The 23,099-nt window shown below is 34.2% G+C and overlaps 1 protein-coding gene across 3 annotated transcripts in view; it reads right to left on the reverse strand.

The window, feature by feature from the left end:
• The window catches only part of LOC117111040 (high-affinity choline transporter 1-like), a 34,892-nt gene extending 12,142 nt beyond the window's left edge, over positions 1-22,750 (reverse strand). For 2 of the 3 annotated variants that reach the window (XM_033253915.1, XM_033253913.1), the window contains exons 1-2: positions 22,515-22,750; positions 8,863-8,970 (exon numbers count right to left, since the gene is read on the reverse strand). In XM_033253915.1, coding sequence (XP_033109806.1) covers positions 8,863-8,970; positions 22,515-22,680 — 274 coding nt within the window. In that variant the 5' untranslated portion in view covers positions 22,681-22,750. The remainder of the gene's footprint in view (positions 1-8,862; positions 8,971-22,514) is intronic. The other variant, XM_033253914.1, reaches the window with a different exon arrangement.
• Between the last annotated feature and the right edge of the window lie 349 nt (positions 22,751-23,099).

The raw sequence follows: 23,099 nt of genomic DNA on the forward strand, positions 1-23,099 counted from the left end.
AACTTTATGCTTGCTTTTATGTTATTCTTATTACGCTCCAACTTGTTGAAAAACGATCTGTTTATAATGTTTTTTTGATCGAACAAGTCTTTTGTAATGTTTTATTGTGCTTTATATAATTGTTTATATATATGTTACTGTACTTGCAATTTCGAGAATAAATAAAGTTTTTGATTGATTGATTGATTGATACTACTCCGTTGCTATCGTTGCAAAATGCGTTCAACGCGACACTAACAAACCATTAATCCCAATTTCTAACGTAATTATTAAGATGTTGTATCTTACTTTTTCTATATAAATTTTAATTGATGATTAAATGTGTGTTCGGTAACTAATATATTGCGAGCTTTTGTGTTTTTAGTGCATTTTGATGGTAAAATATTAGATTTTAAAATGCCTATTCCAGAAAGCCTATGCAGTCATTCAGGCGTAATGGACGGTAACCTATGTCTGTTGACAACAGAGAGCGCCACCTGGCGTCGTGACGACACGACTGTGGTACTCTATAAGTACCGGCTACTAGACTTGCCACAAGTCTCATATTTTTTATTATTTTTCTTATTCTGGACAGCGCCACCAACGAGAAAGTTAATTTAGAGACGGAATAATAAAAAAAAAAAATAAAAATTGAGTACTGTATGCGACGCCAATTAAATTAGGTATGGCGCGCAATAAGTGCAATAAAGAGTGAGTAACTGCATATAAATGTTCTTCGAACAAAATTATTTATGCGAGTCAAGTGAAAATAATGAATAATAAAAATATAACAAATAATATGAGACACGACCCATTGTCAATATTAGAACACTTCTCATTGGGTGAAAAAGTCATGATTTTTCATTTTTGTCCAAAAGTGTCTATAGTGGTGAATTATGGTTTAGGTTTTTTAAAAATAAAGTTTCAATAATTTCTACACTATTGTCAACATAATACATATTTTCCATATTTAAGGAATAAGGAAAACCATGACTATTTGAGGTTTGATTATTGGAACGAATGTGTCTTAATTTCAGACTGAGACAACTATATAATTTATAAAGTTGTTTCAGATAATCAAATGAGTTTTTTCAAAGATTCACAGTAAATGACTATCCGTCCTACTTTTGCCAGCAACAGACTTTAGATAGAAATGAATATGAATGTGATTTCGGAGTTGACAAAGAATGGTTTTACCTTTAAAATGAGGAGCAACTGTGATGAAAGCTAATTTGATTCAGCATTCAAAGTTTCGGACATTTTATTTTATTTATTTTATAACAATTGTCCAACAGGAACTTTTCGTTCCCGCTTAAAGGCGAAAATTGCAATAAACATAAAAAATATAATCAATACAATAAAATCACAAGATATAAAAATATTATTATTATTATTATTATTTCTATAATTATAATTAATATTGCTTTATTTAAAATAAACATTATGGTATGCTATATTTACATTAAACATTATGGCATGCATGATAGAGTTTGAAACTAGTAAATGCAAATCGACACTGACGTCATTATCTGGTTCTTAGATCCAGAAATAACTAGAAACTATGTTATTTCCTGACAAATTTGAGCTCAATTGAATCATGTTTGATAATCACTATCTCTCAGCAGAAAATGAACGTCCTCACTTGTCTAATAACTTATCTATTTCTGATTCGGAATTGTTTCTAAATGACATTCGACCCTGGCTTATACCAATGCATATGTGCAAGGACATTACGGGGCTTTGTTAATTGTGACGGAAGTAGTTTTTGAGTTTTGTTTATATATATATAATGACCCCTTTGTGACTTTTGACCCAAAACTATGTATACCCTATGTATAGGAGGCAATTTTTTTTTTCGTAGGTAAGTTTGAAAAAATTTCATGAATTATGAATTATTCTTCTTATAGACCATATTTTGCGCATGCGCTACTTTCAAGTCTGTGTCAGCCCATGGTAAGCTGCTCTATCACGATAGGACAGTTTTCAAACCTTGTAGGGGCCTTGTATTTGAATCAGTGCAAAAATAAAAGCAGTGATTGAATTGACTCAGTTGATTCTAAATTTTAATAGGCTACCCTGTGTGATGTTTGTGGAGTGTCTGTTTACTCAAGTTATAACGGTTAATAACGTACACAACTGACTACGGTATAACGTTTACTCGCATGCTCTATTTCCACTTTCGAGCATTCTCATTTCCAACATCGGCATTCAACATAATAAAGGGCAGTGTCAAAGGCTACGACATTACATCCCTCTCCATCTTAAATGGAATTAATGTAAGTCTATTTGGTAGACTTTGTGTTGTACATTAGAGCAGTATTAAGATGTATTATTTATTTTAGTTATTTGTTTAATTATTTTTTTAGTGACCTTAATTTGTAACATAAGTAGTTGCTTTGCTAAGTTGTTACAATGGCTATGCTTTTAAAAAATTTATTTATTTGTTTTTTGTTTATTATTATATATTTTAAAATTTTGTTTACCTTTAAAACTATCCTTAACATCATAAACAACAACATTTGCAAAAGTTCCGTTTCTCAAATCAGTTACATAACATAGTCTTTTAGTCAGCTTGGAAGTCTGATGATTCTTTTTGGTTGTTGCCTATCTGGTGTTTGGGGTGCTGGGGCAAACTGAGGTGCCGGGATTGGTTCATTGTCATAGTCACTATCGAGCTGAAGTTGTTGATTTGTAACGTTTACTGTTCTTTAGTCGGTCAGCCTTTTTGAAGAACGAAGAGTTCCTGTGGATTGTGTGATTTCCATTGTATGCTGATATCATGGTGCCATTGACTTTTGTGACCATGTAAGGTTGTGTATGATAAGGTGTTTCATGGCTGCGTAAGCTTCCATCTCTCTTGCATAGAACCACATCTCCTTCATGACAAGTTTTGCTTTTGAAGCGTTTGTTTCTTTCTGCGTTCATTTTCATCGTGGATTTTGCCTTTTTGTAATGTAAACGTAGAGTTTTGTCATTTTTGGTACTGCGTTGTATCTCCGGCAGTATGTGCGTACTTCTCCGCCATACATCAGCGTAGCTGGTGGTATCCCATTTGAACTACGTGGTGAACCCTATGGTTTCTCAAGTATTTGTTTAACGCTTGCCGCCAGTTCTGTTGTTCTGTTGTGGCAGTACGGTAGAGTTTCTTAAGGTTCCGCATCATTCTGTCTACTGTACTTCACCATTTGCACGTGGCCAAAGTGGTGTGACCTTTCGGTGATTAAAGCCAGAGTATTGTTCAAATTGTGAGAACCATCCTCCGTTGAACGGTGGGTCATGTTTGTTCGAACAGTTACTGGAATGCCGTAGGTAGCAAAAATGGTGTCGAGTTTTGGGATCACACTTTTGGCTGATGTTGATTTCGTGACTTCTATGACAGGAAACCTACTGTAGTCATCGAATATTCAAGTATTCTCCCGTTGGCAATTCTTTAAAGTCAACGCTTACCTCTTGCCAGACCTTTTGTGGGAGCTTAGACATACTTAGTGGTGCAAAGGCTTCCTTCTCGAGAGTTGATGCCTGACACGGAAGACATGAAGCTAAGGTTTCTTCAACCATATGAGCAAGGCCAGGGAACGAAAACTTGCATCCTTCATGAGTTGTTTTGTCTTAATTATTCACTGGTGGCCTTTATGTCGACTGCTCTTTGTTGTACTGATTTAGGAATTATGATGCGATGATCACGCAGCAGTATGTCGTTTTTGACACTAACGCTGAGTTGGTCTCTGAGTTTAAAGAGACAGTTGATGTCTTTGTTTGTAGCCTCCGATGCTTGCCTTTGAATGGTGTGCCACTTGTTGGTTATTTATGGCTGATATACATAGTTGTAGCGTTTTGTCTTTTGCTGTTTCGTGTTCTATCCCTTCAATAGTAAGGGATCTTGAGTGTGTGAGATTAATATACTCTTCTGCCATTTGTCCTCTCTGCTGGATTCTTTCGTCGTTGACAATGGGTGGCGGGATATATAGTCTACTGGGTTGACTTTTCCTGGTCGGTATTTTAAGGTGTAGTCGTATTCTTGTAGTCTCATGAGCCAGCGTTCTATGCGCAATGGTGGTTTGGAAGTGGCGTTGTTAAAGAGAGGAAGCAGTGGTTTGTGATCTGTAACAACCTCAAATTTTCCTCCGTACAGATACATATGGAAGTGTTTTATTCCCATGTAACGGACAAGGCTACCCGTTCAGTTTGTGAGTAGTGTTGTTCTGCTTGTGTCAATGATCTGCTGGCCAGCGCCACCAAGACTCTTTTATCACCATCCTGTTGGGTTAACATTGCACAAAGGCCTACTAGGCTGGCAGCAACAATTACCTCTGTGTGGAGTTGCTGGTTAAAATATGCTAGATTACAATGTTCTGTGATAGAATCTTTGACTGATTGAAGAGCGACTGCATGTGGTTCTTCCCACATCCATTCTGAATCAGCTTTGGTAAGCACTCTGAGTGGTTCTGTGAGTGTTGCTAGATTAGGTATGAAGCGTGCACAATAAGTTGCAAGTCCTAGCAGGCTTCGAACCTCTTCTTTATTGGTTGGTGGTGTTGCATTTTACAATGCATTAACTTTGTCTGGACTTGGGGAGATGCCACCTGAATGAAACACATGCCTAAAGAACTCAACAATTTCTTTGTTGAATTCGCATTTTCCTTTGTTTAGAGTCAAGTTCTTCTCCCACAGCCTCTGAAGACAGTTTTAAAGATTTTCCTTATGCTCCACTGAGTTTACGCCATACACCAGGATGTCATCTGATAGGTTGATCATACCAGGGAGACCAGCTAGCCCAGACTGGATGGGATTTTGAAATTGTTCAACGCACCAGTATCATTACTTTCCAGGGGTGGATCCAAAGATTTCCAAAAGGAGGGGCCGAAAGTTGAGCCGATCGGGACAACATTGCCTAGGATGTCCAGGGGCATGGCCCCGCGAAAGTTTTGTGTTCTAGACGCCCGAAAATAGCATTTGAGGCGTTCTGGGCTATCATTTTTTTCTTTTTCTTTCCTTTTTTTCATTTTTTTTTTACCTCCCAAAAAAGGGTGGGGGTCCTAAATCCGGCCCTGCTTTCATTTTGTCTTTATTGATTAGTATTTCAACATGTTTGTTTCTCTTGTGAGTCAGGGGTGCTAGTTTGAGGACATATGCGTATTTTTCACTTGAATCACTATCGCTGGGTGCATTTGTGCGTTCTCGGTTGCGTTCTTTTGTCCAACCTTGACTTGCAAAGTGTTTTTTATTTTGGCAGTAGTTGCAGACTTTACCAAACGCTGGGCACTCCTTGGAATACGGATAATCTCTACCACAGTGATAACACACAGTTGTAGGTTGTGTGGCCTGTTTACGATGTACTGCCGGTATATTCTGATGGGTTGGTTGGTACCTAGATGTTTGTTGTTTGTTGTATGTGGCACCTTTGTTTGGTTTCCTGATCACAGCTCTTGCATAGTTTTGTGTGTCAGATTCCGATGTCTTCGCAAGTTGAGCTGCTGCGGTGTCGTTGGCATGAATTATATCAATGACCTTCTCTAGGTTGAGATTATCAGTACGCAATAGACGTTGTGTCATACGTGAATCATCTACACCCATGACAATGCGGTTGCGGATGAGGCTAGGCCTTAGCTCACCAAATTCACATGAGTCAGAAAGGATGCGTACGGTTGTTACATAGGCATCAGTGCTTTCCCCTGTTTTGTGGGATCTACTACTGAATACATATCGTTCGAAAGTGCCTGTGCAATGAGTTTCCAACAGTTGAATTACTTTGTCAATTTTTGTCTTATCTCCTGAATCTTCCCAAACAAAACTGTTATATACATTAAGGGCTGGTTGGCCAACGATAGAAAGGAGTGTAGCAACTCGTTGTCGAATGTTTCTTTCATTGACCCCTGTCGCCAGTTTAAAGTTTTCAAAACGCTGTCGAAACTTTCTCCAAGCCTAATGTAAGTTGCTGGACGACATGTCCAGTGGAGGTGGTGCAAGGATTGTGAATGCCGCCGAGGTCAATTTGGAGGCGGTATCCTTGGAGACAGCCATTTTATCGGATACGGTGGACGTGTGTTGTTAAAGTAATTGAACTAAAAACCTTAGCTGTAACGTACTTACAGGTCAGTGGAGTTGCTAGGTGGGTTCTATGGATATCACTTATATCTTCGTCGCCAATGTGTTTGTGGAGTGTCTGTTTTCGCAAGTGATAACGGTTAATAACGTACACAACTGACTACGGTATAAAGTTTACTCGCATGCTTTATTTCCCCACTCGAGATTTCTCATTTCCAACATCGGTATTCAACATAATAGAGGGCGGTGTCCAAGTCTACGACATTACACCCTGTAAATCATACACTTTCTAATTTAAACTTTTGAGAGAGCAGCTTAGCTCAGTCGGCTAATCTGCTGGTAGCCACTGTGTGTGCGCTGAACCGTGGAGATCTCTAGGTCCCTGGTTCATTTCCCATCGCTGCCTCTCCTTGTGTTCAGCTAGAAGGCTGCTGAAATACAAGTTACAATAGCGCACCGTCTTTCGGATGAGACATTTAAGCCGTTGGTCCCGTGTGCATCTATGACCCATGTGCAAGTTAAAGAACGCAGTACACTATCTGAAAAGAGTAGGGGATTGTCTCCCGGTGTACAGTCCAATTACCACCATAAGGACCCCACTGGAAATAAGTCTTCTTCTAGACTTTCGTGGGCTATCCTTGCTGTTTACACCGAATAAATCCAATCCAATCCAGATGCCATTTCCAAAAAAATCTCAAATGGAAAGGTAATTAAGCCCCCTCCCAAAACCACCTCCCCCATTTTGGTACTTCACACCTCGCATTTTTCATTTCCCTTTGCTAAATTATCCGCCACTGGATAGGGCTACGTACGATATAGGCCTACATTATTTATTTATTTTATATGATGCCAGCATCGAGCGAAGCCTTAGTTTACACAGTGAAATTTTAATAAACTTTAATTTAACAACTATTTGTACTTTGTAATTGCAGACTTACAATAAATGTAATGTATTAACATTCAGAATATCATCTATGTCAAATCAATCACTTGTTTTATTTTTTTTATGTTATTCTCAGTCACGCATTCCTGTTTATAACTTACTATAATTGAATCACTAGTTTCAAAAACTTTGAGCTTTTCAGTGTACAGCGGTGGAATTTTAAATACATGGACATTCTGTTTTTATTGGAAATAAACTGTATCTGTAGGGAAATTATATAAAACTACACTGCTAAAATAAACTTAAACATAAGAACGATCAAAGGTGTTTAACAGCCGAGTTAGCCCTAACATTCATAAAATTAACATCACATGTATTTATTTAGTCTTCAAATATCCACAGAAATAAAATGTTTAAGTAGCACTTGAGCCTTGAGTGCAAACAAGGGTTGCTTAAAGTGCCTACAGGTCAGCTACCAACAGCTGTGGAATTTCAAACAACAAAGTGTCAGAGAGAAAGAGGGTGTTACATTGTAACGCCTCACAAAACAACTTGCACAAGCACCCGTCAGTGCCAGATGAAGTTCTACTGGTAGTAGATGTAAACGTCGCAAGTATATATATTTTGTTTGAATATATGAATTTACCTTTCTATAATAAAATGTTTGTAAATGTGTATGTATAGTCATAAGCCTTCTTCACTTAGAGTACCCTAAATTTCATGTCAGTTGGGATAAACCGATTTAGAGTTTGTCCGAAGTAAAACATAATCGTTTTTTGTTTGCTTTGATGCTTGGTATGCAATTATTTAGGCGACCTAAAATAAAGAAGCTTTGCACTCTAGTACTATTTCAATAGGGATTCGAGCAGACTCCGCAACCGATTAAATAAAGTTAAATAAATAATCAGAAAAGCTAAATGGTAGAACGTAAAATAATTGGGGTAAACAACAATATATAATTATCATCTAAAAATCTAGTGCTGTTACCAATGGTTATTAACGGCTCGTTGACGGCTAGGCTATTTTTTTTACAAATGTATAGACATAGTTTCGGCCTATGATGAAAAAAAAAACAGGCCCCTAACAGCCTTGTACTATCTAGAACCATTGAGATGACGTAATTTTCAGCAATTTATGAGTTTCTAAACCTGATAATTATAACTTTCAAAATAAAGTTCTTTTCTTTGGTACATCAAGTATCTTATCATATTTATGATTAAGCGTCCCATTTTTTTTTTACACTTTATCCAAATTACAAATGCTATACCGTAAAACCTCGAATTGAAGCCCGGTGAGCTTAATCTCGAATTGAAGAAGCCCATGGGCTTCTTTTCAAGATAACATAAGCTTCTTTTCGAGATAGTACAGTATACACTGTACATGAATTTAAAAAAAAAACCCAAAATAAATTAAACTCAAGCTTGGTTTATACTGTAGTTTAGGTGATTTAATGTCAGTTAAACACACTCCATGATAAAGATTGATGTTACAGTGGCCGTATATATTGTTTAATTGTACAAATTCGCATTTACAGTACTCATTTTGAAAAGATGCCCCCTCTCGGTACTTTGCAAAAGTAGCCTCGAAAAGAAACCCATCTCGAAATGAAGAACATTTTGAAAAGAAGTCCATCTAAAGTTCGCAAACAAAAGAAGCATAGGGCTTCAATTTAAGGATTTACGGTATTCTAGAGGAAGAAATAAACGGTCATTGTGTGCATTAGACACAGTATGACATAAACAATAAAAAATAAAAATCCAGCGTTTTTGGCTAATGTTCCGTTGACTTATAGTCTCTGTTAAGTTATTCGGTTTAAACGTACCTAATTTTCTCAGCCAAAAGGGGACAGGAAAATAATTAACTGATTGCACTACATATGTCGAAAAACAGGGCTAATTTACTAGTAGTAATATATTTATGAAATAATGTCGTACATGAAATAAAGTTATACATACTTATAATCAGGCTACATGAATATGCAAAAGGGGCCAGCGTCCACCATAGCCCCGTATCATACACCGATTGAGCAGTGCCGTTGATATAGCCACCACCGACCCAAGTAGCTGCGGAAGTATAGAAAATGATCTATATTATAATTACGCTTATTTTAAAGGCACAGCAATGTAGCATCACGTCAGATAACGTCAAGGATCAAAACCTACTGGTCTGTAAAACTGTAACAAGATAGACATAATGGTTTTTAATTCATCAAAGTCTTCAGCTCACGAAGTGAAAATAACTCCATATTTTAGCTTAATTGAGAGAAAAATAATGAATTCTACGAACTTTTCACTATCACGTGTCGTTTACTGGAGCAAATTGGTGTATTTCCGCCTTCTGTATGTTGTATTATATGGAACGCCAAAAGCAGCAGCTTTCAACGTAAATTTTTGAGGTTTACTGTCACGTGTCGCTTACTGGAGCATGGTCTATGGTTGGTGGTTATATAAAGAGCGACATTCAAGGAATACAAGATAATCCCTTATACCAAATAACATCAATGCTATTTCATCTCATTTTAGTGCTTTTTAAATATCTTTACGTTATGCAAAATGATAAGAAACTACTTATAAAACCATGCAACTACTTTTAGTGGTCATATTGGTTTTTTTTTTTTAATCTGAAATTGCAACTATTCGCGACGTTCACACAATCGAGGATAATATTTACCGATGGGCCCCACTTTTTGGCAGAAAATATATAATATCTGTGGAGATTTTTGTATGATCGGATAGAAATGCAAGAAAAGAAAAAGGGAAGAAGGAGGAGAGGTAGGGGAAAGAGAGTGTTTATCCAGTCCCCGGCCGAGTTAAAATTTCTCACAATTCACATTGGTGGATTTGGGGGGGGGGGGGGGGGCAGGAGTCCTGACTCCATCGTTTTGGCAACAAAAAAATTATAAAGGCCTACCTTTTTAGGACCCGTGAGCTTCATTTTTTTTGTTACAATAAAATAATAGAAGTCGGGAAAGCTCATTTCCCGCCATCTAGAAATCTTTTTGGGGTGGAAGGGGGGAGTTCATCGATTCATGGAAAAGGAATACGTATGCAACGTATGCATATTGGTACACACATAATAGGCTTATTTACTGTAATAAGAATGAGTAAAATCTACCTGACTCTTTTCAAGGGAGAAAACCTTGAATTTTGAAGAACTTAAAAGTCTTTTTACCGGGAAGAACCCGAATCCGCCTTTTTCTTTCGTTTTCAAGAAGGGAAAATCCTTGAATTTTGAAGAACTTAAAATTCTTTTAAAGATACCTAGCTCAAAAGTCGGTAAAGCTCATTTCCCGCCATCTGGGAATCAAAATGAGTGAGGACTCACGGATCTCCGTTCTTTTTTGGAGCTTTTGGGAAACATTTAACTTCACCTCCTAAATTTGAACCCAGATCCCTCTAATTCATATTCCCATTCATTTTACTAGTTGGCCCCCAACTTTGAAAAACCTTCCGCCGGCCATGTTCATGTTTCAATTGCGGGGTTCCCCCCCCCCAAAGTATTATGGAACGTATTGAGCATTAGGTAGCGCAAAACATAATTTCTATAAATATCACCTTTAAAATAGCAATACATCGATTGCGTCGATAAACTCATCAAGTTAGGCCTTCGGCCATTGTTTTTTAATTAATTCTTTTTCTTTTTAGCTACGCCTGCAGCCGTTATCTTTTATTTTGTGTTTTTGTATATTCGTTGTTTTTTTGTTTAATTGCAATGTTCAACCATTGCAATGTTCTACCGAATGGCAGACAAGATTTTCTTCTTCTTTTCAAGATAATAACACATTTAAAACAGATATTGACCCTGATTTTCATTTACCAATTTTCTACTTCCAGATATTAATGTCCCATTGTTCTTTGAATTCTCAACCTTAATGATGAATACTGCTGACAACAGCTTCTCTTCAATCCATTTTAATTCTAGAAGTATCTTATGAACAATTACTCAAAAGAAGGCTATTGTGATCATCTCACTCTGCAAAAGGATGGCACTCTTTTAGTTTATTCTCTAATTTTAATCTTACAGATATCAACTTCATGTAACAATTTATATTTATGTATGCTTCCTATCATTGGTTTTTAAAATCTTTAAACACAACATACATACAAGTCCTGATATTCGTATACCCACCTGTAAAACTGATAATTACTTCCAGCATGTATTACATTGTGATGTGAGTGGTGATGATGGTGATGATGTTAATGTGGATGATAATGATGTGGATGATGATGTAGATGATGATGATGTGGATGATGTAGATTACATTTTCTGTATCTCAGCTTTTAGAAGTACATATCCTATTGAACCTTACTATAGCAACATGGATTATGTATATACTTTGTCATATTTAATTGAAAAATACTGTAAATGACGGCCAAATATGTTAACCTTTGTTTATACATGCACCCGTCTGTCTGTAGGCGTGTCTGTCTGTCTATGGACAAACTGACATATGTTTCTATAACATTTATTGACAATAGTTTACATAGGCATCAAAAGAAGCAAATGCTTGTCAGTTTGAATACTAAATATCCAAAACACACAAACACATGATACATGAAAAGACAGCCAAAAATTGAAATTTTAATTTAGAGTCGCTCACAATTGTCGGCATTCCCCGGAAGAAGTGCCCAAATGTTTATTATGTCAATCTTCACGTCATCACTCCAATGATATTTCGCTCTCCCCAACTGTGAACTAATATTATGATCATATCTGGCTCGCCACAACGATGACACTCTTCTGGTTTATTTTCTAATCTTAATCTTACAGACATCACCTTCCTGTAACAATCTATATTTATGTAAGCTATGTTTCCTATAACTGATTTTTTTACCCAAATACAACACACATAATAGTTTTGATATTCATACAATATCAACCCATAAAATTGATAATTACTTCCAGCATAATATTTGATTTTCACTTCTCAAACTTTGAAACTCTTACCAACTTGTTCAGTAAATGACAATTTTAATTTTTTTTTCTAAACAGCATAAAATACTTAATTAAAAGGGTATATTCCATATCTCTCCGATTCTCCTTGACCACCTTAGTCGGTCTAAATCTAATTTGATGTTACCACCCTGGTTTTCTGTCAATTTGGGTTTTGTTTCAACCTGTTTGGTCAGCGTTTTTCTTTCTTTAATTTTTAATTTTTAATTTTTTTCCTGTTCTAACACAGGATTGGTTTTGCTTATTTTTTCGGATCTTTGCTCGTTTCCACCATTACTTTTTTTTAAAAACATATTTTACTATATTTGTATTTTAAAAAAGGTCATTTTCTGTTATATAGGCCAACAAACATATGTTTATATAAACATAATATATGCAGTGCAATCAACAATATAGTATCAATTATCGTCATCCAGGTAATCTTACTTCATTCATCCAGTTGCCCGCACAGTGCGCTACAGCATTCATATATTCATTTATTTCCTGCGTATTGGTCATCCCGTTCAAGTCAAATTAAAGACGATGCTGTCATTTGCACACTTAATGTATTTTTAAATAGGTGTAAAACGTATCTTTTTATTCTTCAGATGTAGATATAATTTTAACATTTTAAATTTTAACTAAATTTCTGTTGTAAATATTATTGATGTTTTTGGTGTTTTGTTGGGACTTCTGGTTCAATGAGTCATAGAGGCAACTGCTTCTTTAGAAGTCCCAGGGCCTTTGTGTCTAATAAATAAATGAAATGAAATGAAAAGTAAATAAATGTTACCTTAATTCGAGGTACCCGCAACTATTTTGGGATGAAATTTAACACTTAGCCAATAGGCGCATCTTGGTGGTCTACTGGCTTTGACATCGTGCTAGTTATAGGAGGTTATGAGTTTGATTTCCATCCTAATCACTTACAATATTTTAAGTATTTTGGGAACGAACCAAGCATATAAGATAAGGCTAAACATGATTCCTGTTAAAAGTTCATAATGTTCCACAAGTTTTTTGGGCTCCAGTACGTTAGAAAAAAAATTAAAGTCATCTGTATATATATATATATATCTGTCTCTTATACACATCTAGATGTGTATAAGAGGAATAATATTCAAGGATAAAACCACAATAAAATACCAAAAAGTCAAACTTATTCCCATTGTGCTTCAAAATTAAGTATTAAAATACAGAATGAGAAACAATTCAACGAAAGCTAACCAAACAATGAACAAAACAGTACAATGAATTCAAAGACTAAACAAATATAATTAAATATCACTTGTTTCATTATAACATTTTTTTTGCATTTCTTGTTAAATAATTAAATTGAAGGTGAGCTTTCAATTGAAAAGGGAAGTAAAGACCCTATTTGAATGGCCGTAATTTAACAGGTGCAATACAAATAAAATATTTTTAAAATGACAAAAAAAATTAACTTGATAAAGATTAAAAGTTTTTAAAGAGAGGTTTGTTGAAATAACTATTTGATTAGACTTGGACTTATTAAATGTTATGTATGTTGATCTGTTAAATAACTTCTTAATCACTCCCACGGACACAGAAATCGTATATATTTTTTGGAATAAAGAATCCCATTATCCACAGTAATGTCAATGGCATTGGAGTAGTCCAGAGATATATGAAAGTGTGGAATTTAAAAAACTTTAAGCTTACATATTTAACAAAGGTAAGCAAATTTTGTTCGATTAGTAAGATTCGCCATTATTGGTAGAGCTTACACATTTTCTTTTTAGGAGTCCTTTGTTTTCATGGTTTGTGTGCTATTTTTTTCCATTAATTTATTATTGTATTTATTTCTTCATTTGCCTGGGTGACTTGATTTGTGCAAAAGCATTGTTATTCTTCAGAGCCCAGCAACACATACAATAAAATACTATCAAATTACACAAATTGGTAAGTACATAGAAATCAATAAAGGCTATTAGAAATTTTAAAATTTTACTATAATATTCTTCAGAATTTTTTAAAAAAATAATTGAATTGAGGGGGAGCTTATGATTGAAAAGGAAAGTAAATTCCATATTTGATGGCAGTAATTTGCTAGGTAAATTTTAGGTCCCTCCTTTATTAATTTATGTTAATGACATTTTCAACTATTATCAGTTACTGATATTTATTTTATTTGCTGATGACACAAATAATTGTTTATTCTCATAAAAATAAAATGTGTATTAATCAAAGTCACAGATTGGTCTTAAATAAATAATCTTCAAATATCTCAATTACATGTTATATTATGTTTAAATAAATGTAAATCTACAATATCTAAAGACGATCTATATATAAACAATAACAAAATTACCCGTGTTACAGAAAATACATTCTTAGGAGCCACAATTGATTCCCAATTAAACTGGAAATCCCATAATTACTGAATTATTAATACTGTTTCTCGAAATTTGGGAGTCATAAATAAACTAAGACAATACCTACCATCCGAGATTCTCCTAATATTATATTCCTAATTTTACTGTACCTGTCTTACTGCAATATCACATGGGTAGATAATGTAAATAAAACATTATGTCCATAATCTAGTTTTGAATCTACAAATTACAATAATCTTTTTTGCCTTCAAAAATGTGCACTGCTTATTTGTGCAGGAGTTCCGTTCAGATCCCCCACTAAAAATCTCTTTCACAAATTTAAAGTTCTTAATATTTATGATCTGGACAAAGTACTTATAATAATAATAATAATAATAATAATAATAATAATAATAATAATAATAATAATAATAATAATAATAATAATAATAATAATAACAATAATAATAATAATAATAATAATAATAATAATAATAATAATAATATATCGTTCTTATATAGCGCTTAATGCCCTTACATAGCCTCTAAGCGCTTCACATTACTACCCCGGTCATTGGTTCAAACACGTGTGGAACACATTGAACACCAAATTAAATTATTAAGTTAAATTATATTATTATTCCATAATATTGCTGCTAGTAATCAGCGCAGTTGTGTTGGAACCTACCAGGTACCCACTTGTACTCCTGGGTGGAGAGAGGCAACCGTAGATAAAGTGCCTTGCCCAAGGACACAAGCGATTTGCACAGTGAGAGTTTCGAACCCCCGACCTCGAGGTTGGGAGTCCAAGCCGATGCGCCAAACGCATGGCCATGTTCACGCATAGAATATTTAAAAAATGCTTTTCCCTTTCACATAATTAATTTCTTTACTACAGTTTCTTCTATTCATCAACATTCAACAAGATTTTTTGTTAAAAACGTTTTGACTAAATCATCATGTTCCTCCCAACATTTTCAATCAGTGCTTATTAATAAACCGTCTATTAGTAAGTTGAACAAATATCGCTTGTTTTTCACTCTCATAATGAAGGAGACTACGTATTAAATGACCTAAAGAGTGAATATATCAATCCACAAGAATAGTGTTTAATATTTCGCCGTATCAACGACACATCAGTAACTGAGACAGGAATTAGGCAGGCCAGGCCTTATATACTGTGCTAATAAGCTAACAGGTGTTGTAAAGTATTGAGAAAAAAAAAATCAGGTAATAAGGAGAGCGTCACTAAGCTCATTCGTACGGTTTATAGAGGGCCTAATGCGATTGATACATATTGTTGATGATATCATCAAGAATATGTTGGTTCCACTATTAGGGCGCTTCTCTTTAGGGTGACTGAACATCTCGCTTCGGCTCGTAAGCACTGCACCACCTCTGCGCTCGGAAGAGCACCTAAAGATGAATTGCGCCTTCGTGTGTTGGAAGCACAATGTATCAATCGCATTAGGCCCTCTATGCTTTCCTTATTATCTGATTTTTTTTCCTCAATACTTTCCAACACCTGTTAGCTTATTAGCACAGTATATAAATATTCAACACTATTCTTGTGGATTGGTATATTCACTCTTTAGGTCATTTAATACGTATTCTCCGTCTATTAGTAGTTTTAAAACTACTTTAAAAATGTATTTGATATCTGGATATGGAGAGTACAACCTGAACTGCGTGAGATTGCGCCTTCGTACAGCAATATGAAACTGCATGGGTGTAGTTTTTCGTTCATATTGCTCATCTACCTACCAGTGTCTCACAATGACTTTTGAAAATCTAAACCTATCGATAGTATCCAAAAAGATATGAACTTTTATCATCCAAATGTTAAGCATGTGACGAATATGAAGAGAAAGGTTTGTTGGGACGTTAAGGTATTGCGCTAATCACCCCCACCCAGGTCCAGTACGTAATAAATTTAACAGGACGAGTAAGTTATTAAAACTAACATGTGTTACGTGCGCGAACACGATCAGATGTAACCAGAAGAACCTGTCATGTTGCGAATGTAATCACGTTTATCACATAAGGTGTATCCCAATGTGCAATTCAACATTTTTGTATTATAAAAATAGTTCTACGTGGATTGCAATATGTGTGCCCTACCAAAACTTTCTTACTCTTTTTTCCATGACAACTCTCTCGATGACATCACAATGGCACAATGGGTACTAGCAGCATGATATACACGGATCGCAATAAAATACGCGTGGCCCTATTCAACGCACACAGTGTTGTTACTAAGATTGACGAACTTCGTGTTCGCATTAGTGAGCCCCTTGATATTATTCTAATGACAGAAACGTGGCTTGATTCATCTATTAACAACTCCGAGGCATTTCCTAGTGGTTATAGTGTTTATAGAAAGGATCGTTCACGACATGGTGGAGGAGTGCTCATAGCTTGCAATAATTCAATCAACTCTACTTGTTGTGACATGGACACAAGAATTGAAATGCAAATGATTGAAATAACTGTATCAAATGGTACAATACTTATCTGTTGTTATATAGGCCTCCAAATTCAATCAATGAATGGTTAGATAATTTCAAGAGGTGGTTGATTTTATCCTTTCTATAGCTCATAAGTACATATGTATTTTAATATCTGGTGATTTCAATTTTTCAGTTAACTGTCCCCGCTATAAAAGTTTTTGTGACATTTTAGCCTCCTTAGATCTTGTGCAATGTGTTAACTTTCCCATTCGTTTTACAGAAAATAATAGTAGCTTATTATTTAATCATTTACAATAATACTGACATTGTCTCTGATTTTAAATGTGAACCTGGGCTTAGTATAAGTGACATTACTTAGTATAAGTGACATTATTGGTGTTTATTTTAATATTGTAAGTAGTCCTAAGCAAACGCAAACTATACATAGACATTTTTATCAGTATAATAAGTGTGATCATGACCTTTTCCTTACCCTCAAGTCTGTTCCGTAGTATATGTGCGTCGATCAGGCTGACTGTGAATCTATGTGGATCTGTTTTAAAGATTTATTCATGGCAGCTAATACTAATTGTATTCCAAAAGTAAAAAGCAAAAGTCGTACGACACCTATGTGGATCAATTCAGAAATAATATCACTGTCTCGTAAAAAACGAAGCTTATCCAATTATGCAAAAAAAAAAAAAAAAAAAAAAAAAAAAAAAAAACAAAAACCAAAAAAAAAAAAAAAAAGGAAAAAAAAAATAAAAAAAAAAAAAAAAAAAAAAAAAAAAACAACATCCAAATAATCCAAAAAATGGGAAAGATATATTTTGATTACTTAAAAAAGTTGAGCATTATTTGTGAAAATGGTAGCAGCCTAAAGCGTTTCTGGAGTTAAATTATAAGTTAGCGTAAGTCAGACACTGCACTAAACTTTACGTGCAATGGGATTGCTATTGATTATGATGTTAATGCGGCGAATGCCTTTGCTAATTGTTTTTTCTGCGAAATTCAATATACCTAATCACGATTTCAACTTAGACAATATAACTACCAACTGTAAACACACCGATAATACTAGTACTCTTTCTAATATTACAATTGATGAGAGCACCGTGTTTCGAGCCCTTCTCTCTCTCCTAAGGCAAATAAATCTCCAGGCCCGGACGGTATAACTCCAAAACTGTTTAGTATGTCAGCCCCAATTATTGACCCAATTTTTAGTATTTTAATAAATAAAATAAAAAACTTTAAAATTGTGTTTTTGAGTTATTATTTTCTGGTATATGGTTTTATCCCTAGTGATTGAAAGCTCGCAAATATTTCTCCTGTATTTAAGTCTGGTAATAAGAATGGTAATTATAGGCGCATATCACTGTGTTTGATTGTTGGTAAAGTTCTCGAGCGTATAGTTGCTGACGAATTAATATCTGACTTTCAATTTAATGGTTTCATTAGTCCATTCTCAACATGGATTTTACCCACGTAGATCTTGTGTGACACAAACCACATCCCTTTATCATGAATGGTCTAAAACACTTGATGCTGTAAATTCACCCGTAATTAACGCCATTTTTAAAAATTTATTTCTTTCATGCATAATACATTCATAACATTTAACAGAAAAAATAATAAAAAGCCTTAATATAAAATAGACATAACGATATAATACAATACAATTGTACAAGAAAAACAAATTATTATTATTGTTGTCATTGATAATAATGACAACAATAATACAAACAACAGCAATAACAAAACAGAAGAAATAATAATAAGCATGCCATTGAGTTTACAATACAGTAGGGAGAATCAATTCAAGAGTCTGAGTACATCTTTATATTTTTCTAGTCTGAGCTTTAGATCCTTGAAATGAGGAATTATATTTTGTAATTTACAGCTATAGATATAATATTTAGTGAACAATATGAAAGAATTAACAATTGGTGGTAAATCAGGCTCTCCAAAGCAGATACTTTTTGTGTCAAAATTAATTACTGTATTAGTTTCATTAAAGATAAATTCTTTAGTAGTTTCCTACAAAGGAAGACTGATTCTACACTCAACAAACATGTGTAAGAGATGATCTTTTTCCTTATTACAGAAAGAGCATAATTCAGACTTTACCAGACCAATCTTAAACAATTTTACATTGGTGAAAACGATCCTATGCATAAATTTAAATTGAAAAACTTTAATTTTATTGTCGATTGGCAGTTTGTGAAGTACACAGAATATTTTTTGATGTTCAATTTTCCTATATCGGACCATAACGCCATTTTTCCGGATTGGGATAAAGCTTTCGACTGTGTGAGCTTTTTCTCTTGGGTAGATTCCAGCGAGTAATTTTGCGTGGTCAGACCTCCGAGTGGGCTCAGGTTTATTCTGGAGTCCCACATGGATATGTACTGTGCCCGCTTCTAATTAATGCCTTTGTTTTTGACCTCCCCATGGCAATATCATCTCAAATTACTTTATAATTTTAATGATTTTAACATTTTTGATTTTATTGAGATTAATGACCGTTATTTCGAATCTGTAAATTCTGCACTCCTTTTTTTTTTTTTTTTTTTTTTTTTTTTCAATTTCTCGTTTATGGCAATCGATCTCCCCTGAAATAGGAATAATTATTATTGATAGTTTTAATAGTTTAAAAAAAATCATTTTAAAAGTCTATATGTTCTCTGTAAATTATTTTACTGACATTCTATATTAACGTTAATATTTATTCGGATCAATTGCTGTTCTGTGTGAATCTCATATATTGGTTTTTAATGTATATTTTTCTGTAAAGATGTTTAGTATAGCAGAGCCACTTGATTGTGCTTGCACTTTTGGCAATTCTCATGTAATGAACATCTTGTTTGTTGTATGTTTTGTCTTGTATTGCTTTTACCTGGATATTGAATAAATAAAATGAAATGAAAGTTGGAAAAATACTGTCCAAAAAACTCTCATCTGTTCAGGAGAAATATCCTCATTTTCAATATTACATAAGAAGAAAATGTGAATCCAATCCGCAGCTGAAATCATGCCAACCACAGTCTCAGAGTTGATTGGATTATAGGCTTTTAAAGGCGCATATTTAAAATTAGGAGGGGAGCTTATATAAACGGGGCGCTTAAGACAATTTTCATGTTAGGATTGGTGCTTATTCGAGAAGGGCGCTTATTCAAACGGGGAGCTTATTCGCACGAGTACGGTATTATCAATGAACTAAATGATAAGGACTGTGTCTACTTGCTTTCAACTGACAATCCATTTATTGCTTATCAAAATTATTTTTTTTTGCTGAACTTAACAGATGTTTTTCTCTTCAGAAACCTAGGACTAAGGCCATGGTAATCATATTCCTTCTCCTTGGATTATAAAGTCAATTCAATAAAAACAGGCATACATTATATGTCAAATACAAAATAATAATAATAATAATAGAGTACGTTATATCACTTTCAGAAATAAATTACAGTTAATATTTAAAATTTGTTAAATGGACAATTGTAAATCAGAATTTAATAAAAACGCAAATGAATTTTTATTCATATCTGAAGGGCAACTATTTTCCTACAATATTTTTCTTACATGTTTCTCTTGACGTTATTATGCATTTAAACCAGCTTAAAACAGTTCACAGGATATTGACGGTATTAGTGCTAAAATAGTTAAATTAAACCTCTGACCCACATACTGTAATTAACCTCTCTTTGTCTTAGGGAATAATTTTTAATTAAGCTAAAATTATAAAAGTTAAAGGTATTTATTTTTAATAAGAATATTATTTCCTTCACCTCGCACATCAATGCAATCAAAACCAAAGTCTGGAAATCAATAGGTATCCTTAACAGATCAAATTTTAAACATGTTCTTCCAACAAAACATTTTATTTAAAATATATATGTCTCTTTTACTTCCTCTTATGAGCTACGCTATCCCATATGTGATTTCCTAACATTGTTATTTTTAAAAACCAAATTCTCAAATTTTATGTTATTGTATTTAATCTATAAACACGTTCAATCGATATCCGTTCTCTTATTTTCTATGATTTTTGTTACAATATTACTGTTATATATATGATTATTCAATCATTCAACTCTATTATTATTATTATTATTATTATTATTATTATTATAGTTAATTGTTATGTAAATTATCATTTAAGGCCTCAATATAAAGAGAAATTCTTGCATTGAGGTCCTAAATCCACTTCTTTATTGTTTTGTCATGTAATATATTTTGTTTAAATAGAAAAAAAAAGAAATAAAGTACGATGTTTGTAGAAAATATTCTCCCATCTGTCTATGGATATAACAGAGCCTCAATACGTATTTAAAATCAAGGATATTAAATCGCACAGCTCATAATTCACGTTATAAACAATACTATTTTCATTACACCATTCTTCAGTGGCGGATCCAGTTTTTTTTTTCTTGGGTGGCGCGAGTATCAAATCGAGGACCTAATGTCCGAAAGATGTGGAAGATGGGATTGGGGTGGAACCTAAAATCGATAGAGGAAGTATCTTGGGTGTTCCCTTACGTATGTGTTGATACAGGGGATTTCTTCTGAATGCTTAAGATTTTTAGCCATTTTAATCTTTTATTTTACACTTGGTAAGTGATTTTTGTCTGTTACCGAAGTGGGTTGGCGGGAGCGGGTAGGTGGGGGCAGGGGTGTCTCCTCCCATGTTTTTGCATTAAAATGGAATTGATTCAACCATTAATATTCTGGATATGGATCATTAATCCTCAAAACCCCTAAAAGAAGGAAAGCAAGGAGGGGTGGTGGCACACGTAGCTTCAGGACTATATCTTTAGGTGATCAATTACAGCTGCCTTAAACTTTTCTGTATCATGTATTGTTGCAGGTTTCTTAGGAATTCCATTTCACTCTTGTATAGTTTTTATTATGAAAGAGAATCTGTAACAGTCATTTTGAGCGGATACCTCGGAATATGTAGAATGTCTACAGAAGTACGTAACAGGACGCAAGTGTATTTGTAATGGAATGGTAAGGCGCCCATAAACAGCCTGCTAAAAAACGGACCCATAAATATAGAATAACAGAACGACTCTCAGACTCTACAGTACACCGGGATGATCCTACCATACTCGGTACAGTTATAGCTAATGCTCAGTTATGTTTTGTTTTCTAACATGAATGATGAAAATAAAAATAATGCAAAAAATAGTGATAATGATGATGGTGGTGATGATGTTGATGATGATGATAATGTTATCGGTAATGGCAACGATAATGATAATGCTAATAAGCAGTTAGAATAGTTGGTGAATTAGAATACTTTTCGTCGGTGAAGAGAGGTAAAATCGTGTGCTGATTTCATCTAGGCTTACTAATTCATTTAGGCATAGGCCAGGGTAGGTCTAAGTATTATATAGCCTACATTTAAAATGTTCAGTTTCTTTAGTTTAGTAAGATTCAAGGAATTCCTAAAATTTGTATACATAATATTAAATATGCAGCGACATTTTTCGGATTCTAATACCTTTTTTAATACTAATGTCATCAGTTTTTTTCAATTACAGTACCACTTGTCAACAAACGTCGATTGGGTGAGTGTCTGTACTTTCTTTCCGCAGGCGAGCGCCGTAGTGATAAGTATAAAGACACTAGCATAGAATCCATCGCGGTGCACGATATGTACAAGTTGAATTGATCTTTTGTAAACGAACCGCGCACTATATGAAAAATAGTACACTGCTGGAGACAGGCATATCAAATTGCAATGGGAGTTCCAGTGATATCGTCACGATTGACTTATAATGCTAATTATAAGAAAAATTATAATTATAAAGAAAATTATAATTATATTAATAGTATAATCAACTTTTAAAAATAATACTGATACAATTATTAAGTTACTCTCACCTATCATTGTGAAAACACCAAGTAACAATCCAATGTTTCTTCCTGCAAGCATCACCTCATTAATTGAAGTGATACCTTTTGTTTTTGTTGAGGCGTACACACCGACTGCCAAGATGGTGACATAGAAACCGGCTACACAAATAAGGCCTCCCCAATTCACCGCCATTTTCGGTACAAATCTCAAATTTAGTGGAAAAAAAAAAGATTACTGTCGAAAGTATGCTGTACTGTTTGTAGATCTGGCCTAGAAGAAATATGAAGGTATTTTGTTGTGTTTAACTACATCGTGACCCTTAAAAATATGCAGGTTATTAATAAGTAACAAAACCTCTAGACAACTGTCGAGTAATAATATGAAAAATTTAAATAACTACATTAAAAGCTCGAATAAAAGTACAATAGGCTTAATCTCAAGAAGAAGCCATGAATGGCGAAAGTAGCCTCGAAAAGAAGCCCGTGGACTTCTTTTCAAAATAGCATTTTTTTAAAATTTTTTTCGAGATAGTGCAGTATATACTCTGTCTATAAATTTCAAGCTGCAAAATAAATAAAAACAAGATTGGTTTATACAGAAGTTTAGATGAT

This window comes from Anneissia japonica, unplaced genomic scaffold, assembly GCF_011630105.1.
Source record: "Anneissia japonica isolate Jap-2015-1 unplaced genomic scaffold, ASM1163010v1 scaffold573_len2283161_cov171, whole genome shotgun sequence".
NCBI lineage: Eukaryota > Metazoa > Echinodermata > Crinoidea > Comatulida > Comatulidae > Anneissia > Anneissia japonica.